General features: G+C 28.9%; 4 protein-coding genes across 5 annotated transcripts; 3 read left to right on the top strand and 1 right to left on the bottom strand.

The window, feature by feature from the left end:
• Positions 1-6: 6 nt before the first annotated feature.
• Positions 7-2,037, top strand: LOC113790948 (RNA-binding protein FXR1-like). The gene is made up of 2 exons (XM_027340654.2): positions 7-558; positions 629-2,037. The coding sequence occupies exons 1-2, from the start codon at positions 189-191 to the stop codon at positions 1,774-1,776; spliced, it is 1,518 nt and encodes a 505-aa protein (XP_027196455.2). The 5' UTR covers positions 7-188; the 3' UTR covers positions 1,777-2,037.
• bwa (alkaline ceramidase) lies at positions 1,890-5,160 on the bottom strand. 2 transcript variants are annotated; one of them, XM_027340655.2, is made up of 4 exons: positions 4,187-5,160; positions 3,076-3,228; positions 2,738-2,994; positions 1,890-2,680 (listed from the first exon to the last, which is right to left on the bottom strand). In XM_027340655.2, exons 1-4 carry the CDS (start codon positions 4,205-4,207, stop codon positions 2,248-2,250), a joined length of 864 nt encoding a protein of 287 aa, XP_027196456.1. In that variant the 5' UTR covers positions 4,208-5,160; the 3' UTR covers positions 1,890-2,247. The 2 variants fall into 2 exon arrangements, with proteins under 2 accessions (XP_027196456.1, XP_027196458.1); XM_027340657.2 differs by lacking the exon at positions 4,187-5,160 and adding an exon at positions 3,323-4,139.
• Positions 5,161-8,894: 3,734 nt separating this feature from the next.
• LOC113790919 (sodium/hydrogen exchanger 9B2-like) lies at positions 8,895-10,777 on the top strand. Its single transcript, XM_027340622.2, has 2 exons — positions 8,895-9,356; positions 9,420-10,777. Exons 1-2 carry the CDS (start codon positions 9,113-9,115, stop codon positions 10,700-10,702), a joined length of 1,527 nt encoding a protein of 508 aa, XP_027196423.2. The 5' UTR covers positions 8,895-9,112; the 3' UTR covers positions 10,703-10,777.
• A 238-nt stretch (positions 10,778-11,015) lies between these two features.
• LOC113790961 (cholinesterase 1-like) lies at positions 11,016-12,912 on the top strand. The gene is made up of 2 exons (XM_027340671.2): positions 11,016-11,255; positions 11,336-12,912. The coding sequence occupies exons 1-2, from the start codon at positions 11,084-11,086 to the stop codon at positions 12,904-12,906; spliced, it is 1,743 nt and encodes a 580-aa protein (XP_027196472.2). The 5' UTR covers positions 11,016-11,083; the 3' UTR covers positions 12,907-12,912.
• The last annotated feature ends 145 nt before the right edge of the window (positions 12,913-13,057 follow it).

A 13,057-nucleotide genomic window follows, 5' to 3' on the forward strand; every position in this document is an offset into this window, starting at 1 on the left:
TTTTCATGCGTTGTTGTTGATTAGTGAATTTCGTTTTAGAATTTTTCAACAATTTCCAACCGAAAAACAAAGTTATAATTAAATTTATTTCTTTTTTTATAATTTTGGTCTATTGGAATTTGTAATATTCGTTTTTCATTACAAAAATACAAACAAATTGTTTTTTTTTGGAAGAAATTTGTGCAAATATGGATCCTTCATTCGAGAATGGACTTATTGAAATTAATCTTTCATCAGAATTGGATGGTCAAAGTAATAATGTTTGGTATGATGCTTATATTCTTGATGTACAACCATCGCAATCACAATCATCATCAGCTCCAGAAGAAAATGTAGAAATTACAGCCAATGATGGTGATAATGTCGATAATGAAAAAAGCAACAAGAACAGCAGCAGTGATGGTGATGATGAAAAGCAAATTTTAATGGCAAAAATTGTTATGGCAATCAAAAATGAACCCGTATCGATTACAATATCACAGAAAAAACATTGCCATCAATTGCCAATAAATCAGATTCGTTTGAAACCGAATCCCAAACAAATTGCATTGTTTGCAGGTATGTTTTTTTTATCAATTCAACAAATTCACTGACCATATTTTATTGATTTCTATTTCGAAAAAAATAGAAAATAGCATAATCGAAGTAATGACTGTCGATGGAAATGAGAAATTTATTGCTTGGAAATTGGCCAAAATTAAAAAATTTACCGATACCGAAGCCGTGGTTGAATATTTTGATCAAAATGGTCAAACAATTGAATCGAAATCTGTGGAAGAATTGGATGTAATCAGTCGTAAAGATAGTCGACCACCAAATTCATTCAAACCATTGAATGATGTAACAGTTGCTAATAATCCATTTGCACGTACCGAATTGGCTGTACCATTTTTTCTTCAACAAGGTGATTCTAAATGGCTTTGTAATGTTGATTTTCATGAACGTTTTCGAAAAAATGTTGATAATTTAATCAATATTACTTATGATGATGAAAAAAAACTATTGATTTGTCTTGGCTATACACCCGATTGTACAGAATATTCAAAGAAAAAATTCAACAATCAATGTCAAATGTTATCGGATTTTCATTTTCGTGCATTGAAAGAAACACATTCACTTAATAAATATCTGATGCCACCGATTCAAAATCAAAATCCAAACGAATCATCTTTACGTGTTTTTGTTGCAAAAAATTTACTTGGTTTAGCTATTGGTAAACAAGGTTCAAATATTAAAAAAGCACGTGAAATTGATGGTATTCAATCGGTTGAACTTTATGATCATATTAGTAGCTTTATTATTAAAGGTAACAATATGGAAGCCTGTCAACAAGCAGCAAATTTATTGAATATTGTACAAGAATCGATTGAAATTGCTGAAGAAAATATGAATTTTTTCAATGATGAATTAATTATGCAAGAATTGGTTGATAAAACTGGTATCATAAAATTTGAATTAATTCCATTGGAACCAAATGATTCATATACAAATGATGATCCTCATCATCATCATCAATATTATCAACATGATAATCGTAGAAATCGTTCAACAACAAATACTAATCAAACATTTATGTTAAATATTCTTGGTAATCGTGAAAATGTTGATAATTTTAAAGTATTATTCAATTATCAATTGGCTGAATATATGGATATGAAAAAATTGCGTGAACAATTTAAAGGTCTTGTTGGTGGTACAGTACGTTCGTCATACAATCAACGACGACGTCCAATGGGTGGACGAAGATTTTCTGATGTATTAAAAAATCGATTCTAAAACGATCAGATTTTTCATCTATATTTTTCTTTTCTTTTTCTAACCATAATATGATAATTACACATAACACATTACACAGTTGAACAGTGAAAAAAAACATAGTTGCTTCAAAATTTTGTTTTAAAAAAATCACTCTTTTTTTGTATTTAATCATTTTCTCTTCTTTTCTTTTTTTTTTGTGGGAAAAAGTTTGATTAATCCAAAAAACAAAACATTCATTTCAATTCTAATAAAGATTTTTTTTTGTTTTGAATACAGAAATCGATAATTGATTATTATTGAATTGAATTGATTGAAAGGAAACAAAAAAATAAATGATAATTAAACAAAATAATTAGTAATAAGACTAGAATATTATAATTAAATTAATCTGGTTGAATTGATTGAATTGGATTGGATGGATTGTTTGAGATAATTGTATTGCATATCTAATATATTGTCATATTGATTGATTTTGTTGTTTGTTTCGTTTTAAGCAGCATTTTTCAATTCAATATATGGTATACCATAATCTTTATCCTGTGGCCAAAATTTAATAACCGGTAATAAATCTTGATAATTATGAATAGCATCAAAATATGCAAATAAAACACAAACAGTATATGATGCAATAGCAATCATTATATGCCAAACACCATGTAAATATGGTAAATTATATGCTGACCATGTATCACAAAACATACGATCTAATATCCAACTTGTTACGGCTGCAATCCAACAAATACAACAACGCCATCCTAAACGACGAATCCTTTGTATACGACATTGTCGTATTTCTTTGGTTAATAGAAAAAATGTCGGTATACCTAATGTCATCAATGCAAAACTATTAATCCATGGATAAATGAATGCAGCAAATGATGCGATAACACTGATTAGCATCATGACTTTTTTGAATTTTTTCCTGTAAGAAAAAAAAACAATTTATCATTGTAAAAATCAATCAAAACCACTGACATACCTATCATTATGAATCCATCTTGGATAATATGTTCGTGGCAGCCACATACCAAATGCAAATGCTAATAACCATAATATTGCTAATTCATCTAATAATTGTCCAAGTAGACTAAGTGTTGCATGAAAATATGCTGAACAAATACCAACAACAGCAAATAATGTCCAAATAATATAGATACCACGATCAATATTATTTGCATATTGACGAAATAATTGACATAATATTGGCGGAAATATTAAAAATAATATATTGGAAGTCTATGGAAGAAGAAAAAGAAAAAAGAAAAACAAGGATAAATATTATTAGAAAAGATATTTTCATGTTTTGCTAACACAAACCGTATTGATCAATTCGGCTATAAATGGTGTATGTGTATAATTAAATTCACACCAATCGATTGGTGATGTACCACGTTCCATAACATATAAAAATGAATGATCAGACATCATTAATGATGATCGTGATGTACCAATACGCCAAACAGGTGAATTCTATAGTTTTTTTGTTTCGATAAATTAAACAAAAATGAAATGAAAAAAATGTTTTGATTAAATCTTTAGGGAAACAAAATCGGGCACAATGAACTTTTTTTTTGTTGTTGTTGTACAATGATGATGATGATATTTTTCAATTCATTTCAAGCTTGATCATGATGATGTTGGCGAAACCAGAAAACAAAAAAAAATGAAAACCAATTTTCGAAAAAAGAAGAAACACCAAGGCATTCAATATGATGATATATTTTCATAGATTCATTTTGAAAAATATGCTAAAGCAATTCGATATGCATACCACCAAATCATAACGATGATCATCATCATCATCATTTGCGATTATTGGACATCTTTTTTCTTTTTTTCGGCGAAAATTTTTGTCAAATCATTTTATAAATTTTTTTTAAAAAACATTTTGCAATGATCCATCCATCCATTCGTGGTCATATTTTTCTTTTTGGATAAATTTTTAATCGTGATTTTCGTTTTCTTCTTCTTCCATTCATTATTATCGATGATAGTTTCTTGTTTGTTTATTTTGTTGTTGTTATCAAATATCTTCAATGATGGTGATGAATATCTTCGATATCATCACTATTGATTAAATTGATTAGTACGGTTTTTCGATCGAAAAACAAAACATAAAACAAAAACAAAAGTATCGTATAACGACGCGAACCCATCGGTTGTTGTTGTTTTTTATCGATATCGATGATGATGATTTCGTGATTGGTTTTGGGCACACCCGATTAAGTTATTTTTCTTTTTCTTCATTTTTTTTGTTGTTATCGGGTTAAAATATTTTTGTTGACATTTTTCCCATGTCACCATTATTATTTAACTTGAAAATTCAGAAAATTCATGAAACATTTGACGACGACGGCCATTAACTTTTTTGGAATGTTTTGTTTGCGAATTTAAACAAAAAACAAAAAAAAAAATATTCGAATCTTACCATATGAAATTTGGGCGACATCTTTTGAGCTCGAAACAAAACTAGACTAGTGTGAATTTTTTAACTTTTTGAAAAAATTTTGAATTTTTTAAAAAGGAAAAGCAGAAAATATTGTCAATGATCAAATGGATAAAGTTGAACAGATTGTTGAAAATTTGATAACAAAAACGAGTTTTCACATTTGATAATTAGAAGAAATCACCAAAAAAAAAAAAACCAAAAAACGATAATGATGATGCATATAAAGAATTTGAAAAACAAAAGACGTAGCTTTTTTTCAATCCATTTTCATCAATTTCAAAATAAAATAACTGTCACTTGATGTTTTTGGTTGCTTTGTGTTTTGCTATTGTCGTTGTTTTTTTCCAGCAAAACAAATCACACACACAGTCAGTTCATTTCTGGTTGATTGATACAGGATTTTGTTTCTCTTCAGATTTTTTCAAAGGAAAAAAATTTTGCTGTTTGTTGTTCCATGAAAAAACAATGACAACGAAACAATGTTCAATGTCACCACATTTACAGTTATTTTACACACACAGACAGAAGTCTTTTACACACAAAAGTCTTTCTTTTTATTGATTAAGATGAATGAATGAATGTCATATGAAATGAATCAATTTGAATCAAGGTGAAATTTTTGGAAACAGCAAATCAGGTAAGAAAATTGTCGAAATAATGGTGAAAAAAACAAAACAGAAGAAGAAAAAAGACAAACTCTATGTATACAAAATTGACAATTGAAAATTTTCTCATTCAATTCAATGGAGAATTTAGCAAAATTCCGTTGCTTTGCTTTTGTTTTTTTTTTTTTGGTTTTTGGCATTTGTTTCGCATTCGCATTTGTTTTCAGAAAGTCTGTACTTTTTTCACGAAAAAGATAAAATCTTTGGTTGTTGTTGTTGTTTCGGGTAGTTATTTTTTTTCTGTTATTGCTTCTTCTTCTTCGTTTTCTGTTTGCCTGTTTGTTTGTTTGTTTGTTTCTGCTATACAGTGGTACCTCGGTTAACGAACACCTTGGTTAACGAATTTTTCGGTTAACGACGATGGGTCAGGAAAAAATTACCTTAGTTAACGATGATTTTTCGGTTAACGACGATTAAAAAATCAATTTTTGATTTTTGCGTATAATTAATTATGAATATTTGATTTTTCAACAAAGACAACATTTTACTTATGAGAATTGATGTCTAATCAAGAAATTTCATGAAAATTACAAGTTCCAAATATAATAATCGCTAGCCGAAAATGATTCTTTTTGGTTGAACAAATCTGAATTTCCTTATTCAGCTATGATTACTAACGATTCAAAATTCACTAACCAAGCAATGTTCTCTGACAAATCCAAATTCACTGACCAAGCAATGATCACTGAAAATCCAAATTCACTAACCAAGCAATGATCACTGAAAATCCAAATTCACTTGCTTAACGATGGTCACTAACAAATCCAAATTCACTAACCAAGCAATGATCACTGAAAATCCAAATTCACTAACCAAGCAATGATCACTGAAAATCCAAATTCACTAACCAAGCAATGATCACTGAAAATCCAAATTCACTAACCAAGCAATGATCACTGAAAATCCAAATTCACTAACCAAGCAATGATCACTGAAAAATTCAAATTCATTTTCTAAACAATTTCAACTAAGTAACGAATTCAAATTCATAAACGAAACAAGTCCAACAAAGAATGAAAAGTTTAACAAATTTTATCGATCAAGGAATAAAATTCGATTGGTTATCAAAAGTGCATGGTTCATTTTTGAAAGATTTCGGATTTGAATAAGAAAACAATTTTCTGGGTTTGAATGGATTTAAAATTTGCAAAAATTTCATTTTGAATTCAATCGTTTTAAACGAATTGAATCGTTATAAACACGTGAATTTGAAATCTTTACTGGCAATTGTTGGAATGGTTAAACAAGTGAATTCACATTTGTTAGTGATCATAGGTGAACAAGTGAATTTGGATTTGTTAGTGATCATTGCTTGGTTAGTAAATTTGGATTTGTTAGTGACCATCGTTAAGCAAGTGAATTTGGATTTTTCAGTGATCATTGCTTGGTTAGTGAATTTGGATTTTTCAGTGATCATTGCTTGGTTAGTGAATTTGGATTCTTTAGTGATGATCTTCAAACAAATGAATTTGGATTTTTTAGTGACCATCGTTAGGCAATCAAAATCATATTGCAACTCTTTTTTGTGAAAAAAAGGTAAAGAATTATGACAGTGAAGCAAACTTTTAAGGGAAGTGGGACATTTTTATCATCGAAAAGTGATGATTTCCGTTATCAGATCCAGTCTATGGATTAGCGTAGATAAGAACGAATTCAAAAATAATCAGTTTATTATGATTACATGGCTTTTTTCGAGAATTTAAGGTGATAATAGGAAATCAAGGTCTGAGGTCGGATCAATTTTATCCGCTCTCCATTGAAACCTATGGAAAATCATACCTCGGTTAACGAACATTTCGGTTAACGACGGTTTTTCAGGAACCGATCATCGTCGTTAACCGAGGTACCACTGTATTTAATGTTTTGGTTATATAATAAGTGAATTAAAAAAAAACATGATTTCTTCTTCTTCATCATGTTCTTCATTCACTTCTTCATATATATAGCGCTTGTGGTAAAAATATTGATTACAACAACGATGATGATGATCAACCGCCACCACCACCACCGCCACAACGACGACGACGTTAAAAACATTTAAACATGGACAAAAATATGTTAAATGAAAAATAACCACTATCCAAATTGATTGGTGGTTGAACATCCTTCTCTCGTTTGAATTTTTTCCTATATACCAGCGAACACAAACATCTCTCTTCGGGTTTTTTTTCAATCAACCAAATCAACCATGTGATGTGTAAATGAATGAAGATTTTTTTTTTTTTTTTTTTTTGAAAAAATATTTTTTCTTTCCTTAACCATTATCCAACAACAAAATTATCATCATTCAGGCGTTTAAAAAAAGAAAAATGATGCGCCGTTTGTTTCGTTTGAAAATATATTTAGATTGAAAATGAATTTTCGGGAAACAAAAAAATTGTGCAATACGCACAGGTGGTTAGCTTAGTTAGTTAGTTTAGTATGTCAGGTGGAAATAAAAAAAATGATTTTATTTTCCGGTTCATATCGTCGTACATCACATATTATTAGAAACGTAAAAAGTGATGTTTCAGTTTGGTACATTCATATATTTATTTATATAATTCAATAAGGTTCAATGTTCATTAGGGTTAATTGATTTGTAATTGTAATTTTTATTATAATTTTTTAACCAACAACAAAAAAAACGATAATAATAAAAATCACGTTTTGACAGTGTTAAGAAACAGAAATTATTATAAAAACAACAACAACGGATGTTGAAATTTTTGGAAAGTTTTTTATTATCAAAGACATGACGCCAATTAATATATCTGGGGTGGTTGGGCAAACAAAAAAATACAATGGTTTAACAAGAGATAAGGATGATGCTTTTAAACTTTTTTTTGATAATGCTCAAATCTTATCATTATAAACATAATTATAATGTTGACCACCATCCGTTTTACCCGATTTTTAAAAAAAACCCAAAATTATTATCATCATCATCATAAAAGAATCAGTCATGTGACACCAGATTTTTTTTAAATCCATTTTCATCAACAAAATTGAAAATCTTACATGTTAAATTTCATCGGAGAACAACAACAAGCACGTACAAAAAAAACATCAATCTAATAAACTAAGATAATAAAGATTCGCGATAAGAAAAAAGAACCAAAAAAAAAACCGGGTATACATGAATGAATGATGATGATGATGAATGACCTCCGCCAAGTTGTCGTCATATCGTACCACACTGTTCACTGGATTTATTATCATCATTATCATTCGTCGTCGAAAACATTTTTTTTCATTGTCATTATCATTGTCACCCGGGTGGTGATGGTGAATAATAAATTCTCTTCTTTTTCTCACTTTTTTTTTTGAATGAACCTGGAAAACAAAAATCATCACCCCAGATTATAGGATGATGATTAGATGATTTTTTTATACGGTTATTACATTTGTCACAACACAGGTAACAAACGAAAACAATCTTTTCAACAACAACAACAACAACAGAGAGATAACGGGTTGATAACGATAATTTTTTATTATTATTATAATCATTATATTACCTGATTATTATTATAATTTTATAATTATAAATATTCTATAAATTTTTGAATTTGATAATTATTTTTTATTATTATTATCATAATTATCTCACCTTACGTTTACCTTACCTTACCTTTTTTTTTTGCTTTAACAACCAACCAACCAACCAACCAATCATTATCATTATGAATTGCATCCAGCATCATTGAATTTAGGTGTTTTTTTTTTGTTGTTTTGTTTTTAAGGGTAAAATTTCATTTGATCATTTTAATCGGTATGATTAACCTGAACAACACACACACACCATATACAAAAACAATAACAAAAATTAAATGAAATTCACTTCGTTGATCACGTTTTTTGGGAATAAAATATCTTTTTTTTCCATAACATCATATCCATCATTTCATATACCTAAACCATAACCTACCTGTGTGTATGTTTAGTTTAGTTTGTGTGTGTGTGTGTGACAATATAAAGCCGTTTTTGTATTTTTGGATTTCGATTTCTTTTTCTTTTCTTTCTTTTTTCTTCTTTCTTTGAAAACCCAAAAACCAAAAATCCGATTGTTTTCATCCGTCCATGTCAGTTGTTTTTGTTATTATTCAAAAAATTTGATAAAATTTTTTTCAACTTTAAATTTCAAGAAAAAATTCAGCTTTCATTTCGAATTGACATAAGGCAACATTTTTCGATTTCGATTTTTCCAGAATCAAGAATTTCTTTTGCCCCGATTCACATCCATTCAAAACAAAAAAAAATGTTAAAAAGATTAAAAGAAACAAAAGAAGAGATATTAACCCTACCATATCTTCGTTATATTTTATGGTTAATTTTCTTATTAATATTTGTTTATTTAACATTGGTTGCATTTTTCAATGAAAAAGCATTACCACCAAATGGTGATCTATTTCATATGTTTTGCCTATTTATATTGGCACATTTATTTGGTAAAATTTTTCATATTATCAATCTACCATCATTGCTTGGAATGTTAGGTGCTGGTAAGTAATTGACGAAATTCTTTATGTTTTTTATTTTCACTTTAATAAAATCTCTCTATAAAGGAATTCTATATGGAAATCTTGTTGAATTAGAATTGGATAAACAACTTTTATCAACCATACGTTCATTAGCATTGTTGATCATATTGTTACGTGCCGGTTTGCATTTGATACCCGAATATTTACGTTATCTATCATTTTCAGCCATTCGAGTTATTGCTATACCATTTTTTGCCGAAACATTTATCGTTGCCATTTGTTCGATAATATTTTTTCAATTTACATTTATGTGGTCATTATTAATCGGTTTTGTAATGTCTGCTGTATCACCAGCGGTTGTTGTTCCATGTATGATTCGCATTCAACAATCTGGACTGAGTGAAGGAAAAGGCATACCAACATTAAATATTGCTGCAGCAAGTATTGATGATGTCCTATCGGTTACCGGTTTTAATATATTCTTAGGATTTGCAATACCGACTGAAAAATCTGAACATATGTCATTAACAATGAAAATCATTCAAGGACCATTACAAATTGTAATCGGTATTGCATTCGGTCTAATAATGGGTTGGATTCTTTGGTATTTACCTGAAACATATGATAAATGTGATAAAAATGATAGTAAAAAACATCATATTTCACGATTTTCATTACTACTTATGGCCGGTATGTTTGCTTTGTTTGGTAGTATTTATGTTGAAATGGAAGCAGCTGGACCAATGGCCATTTTGATAATGGCATTTGTTGCAACAATAAAATGGCGTGAAAATTGTTGGGAAGAAGATAATGAACATAGTTTAAAAATTATATGGCTTATATTGAAACGATTCTTGTTTTGTTTGATTGGTTGTGAATTAAAATTTCAAACATTGGATGCTGATATTGTTGGTAAAGCTATTGGTTGTCTTATGATTGGTATTGTATTGAAAATTATTGTTACATATTTGGTTACATTCAATATTGGTTTAAATCATAAAGAACGATTATTTATTGCATTTGCATGGATGCCAAAAGCAACTGTACAGGCTGCTATTGGACCAACAGCATTATCAATAGCACAAACTGATTTGGATATACAAAATGGTAAAGTTATTTTAACTGCTGCTGCATTATCAATATTGATTACAGCACCATTAGGTGCAATTTGTATGGATTTCCTTTGTACTCGACTTTTAACTAAACCAAAACAAAATGATAATAATAATAATATTGATCCGAATAATAATAATATACCAATTATTAATAATCATTCGGTTATTAATATTACAAACATAACCAATACAAATGCTTTACATTCACCAACATTAAGTGTTAAAAGATTTACTGTTGATCTTGATCTTTGATTATTTTCTTTTTTTCTTTTTTTCTGTTAACCATTGTAATTTATAAATAATTTTAAAAAAACTGTCATTTGAAAATATATAAATAAAAGATAATAATAATAATATTCCCCCTTTTTTTCTTTGATAAACTTTTGATTGATTGATTGATAATCACAGAAAAACTTTTGATTGATACAAAAATTGTTTATCTTGTGGTTGGTTGTGTATGTGTGTAGTGTTTTTCTATGTCTATGTGTTTTTCCGTTATCAAATATCGAAATTGAAGGAAAAAAAAACGCAAAGAAAATCTTATTTAATTAAATCAGTTTTGTTTTGTTGTTGTTGTCATTTTGTCGTTGATCATTAACACAGAGTGACGTTATACAGACAGATTGACAAAAAATGAATTTAAACTTTTTTGTACTTTTTATTTTTTCATTACTATTGACAATAAAATTATCAACAGCCATTGAATATGCACCAATCGTTCAAACAAAACATGGTCAAATTCGTGGTCTAGTCAATACGGTTGGCCTGTGGACAAAATCCTACCTATATCAAGGAATTCGTTATGGTTTGTAATTTGTAATTTTCATTGTTTCATTTTTTCAAAATTCTTTAATTCTTTTTCATCCCCTTTTTTGGAAAAAAAAGCAACGGCCGAAAGATTTGCCAAACCAGTACGTGTTGAAAAATTTGATGAAGAAATTTATGATGCTATAATGGAAAGAAATTCATGTCCACAATTTTTAGGTGGTCTTGGTAATACGGATAAATATCACAAGACAAATAAAAGTGAAGATTGCCTGTTTTTGAATGTCTATACACCGACACCGAAAACCGATGATAGTAATGGTGATGGTGCTAATGGAAAATTATTACCAGTAATGGTTTGGTTTTATGGTGGTGGTTTTCAAAGCGGTACAATATTTTTTCCACTTTATGATGGAACATATCTGGCTAATTATGGTAATGTTTTGGTTGTTTTTATTAATTATCGTGTTGGTCCATTTGGTTTTCTTTATGCCGGTACCGATGATATACCTGGTAATCAAGCATTTTATGATCAAATTATGGGATTAGAATGGGTTCGGGATAATATTCAGAATTTTGGTGGTGATCCTAACCAAGTAACAATATTTGGTGAATCAGCCGGTTCATTTTCAGTTTCAGCATTAGTACTATCACCATTGGCAAAAGGTTTATTTCATCGTGCAATAATGCAATCCGGTACCATTGTACCAACTGTTAGATTTTCTAATAAACAAGGTGCATTAGAAAAAACTAAAAATTTAGCAAAAAAATTAAATTGTAAAGTTGATGATAATGAAGAAATATCAACAGTAATCGATTGTCTACGTAGTAAATCAATGGAAGAAATAGTCGATGTTGCAACTGGTGATATAGAAGAAATGATTTCGAATCAAATGATTGGCCCGATTTTAGGTGATGCATTTCTACCGGAAGATGTATTGAAATTTAAATATGGTTCAAATGGCCCGGTAGATATAATGTTTGGTGTAACACGTGATGAAGGTAGTTATTTTGTTGTACATTTTGTACCTGAACTTAAAGATGATAATACGGTAATGAATGAAGAAGAAATTCGTAAAAATATACGAAAAATTTTATCATCATATCATATTGAGGATCATAAAGAAATTGAAGATTATTATCTGAAACAAATTGATATTAATGATTTTAATCAAGTAAGGAAAATGTTTTCCGATATGTTTGGTGATTTACGATTCAATTGTCCGGTAATGTTATATGGTCAACAAATGGCCAGAGCAAATCCTAAAAATCATTTTTATGCATATCGTTTTGATCATCGAACATTAGTTTCGGATCGTATGCATTGTTATGAATGGATGGGTGTTTGTCATGCTAGTGAAATACTTTATGTATTTAGTAATTCAATGTTGACATTATATCCAAAAGATTCCCAATTAAGTATCGATATAATGAATTCATGGACAAATTTTGCAAAAACTGGTAATCCAAGTCCAATTGGTTCTTCGTTGGAATGGCCTGAAGCATTTGATGATAATCAATTATCATCATCATCAACAATGAATTGGATGATTCTTGACATTGAACATCGTATCGAAAAAGATATTTATAAAGATGTTTGTGAAAAAATTTGGTCAAAACAATATCATGATTGGTTGGCAAAATATTTTGTTGATAAAAGTGGTAGTAATAATGAAAAAGATGAATTATAGATCCTGTCTATAATAAAACAAAAAAAAAAATTAATTAGATTAAAAAATGTCTTTACAAAATTTAAAATAAAAATTTAGATTATTTTACAAAAAAATATGGTGGTCAATTTATAATTTCCGTTAACTTCCATTGAAAAAAGATTTTTACTTC

The sequence above is a fragment of the Dermatophagoides pteronyssinus genome, unplaced genomic scaffold (genome assembly GCF_027571235.1).
Source record: "Dermatophagoides pteronyssinus isolate colony J.1.1.1.1 unplaced genomic scaffold, Derpt_VIB-CSIC_2022.12 sq0020, whole genome shotgun sequence".
NCBI lineage: Eukaryota > Metazoa > Arthropoda > Arachnida > Sarcoptiformes > Pyroglyphidae > Dermatophagoides > Dermatophagoides pteronyssinus.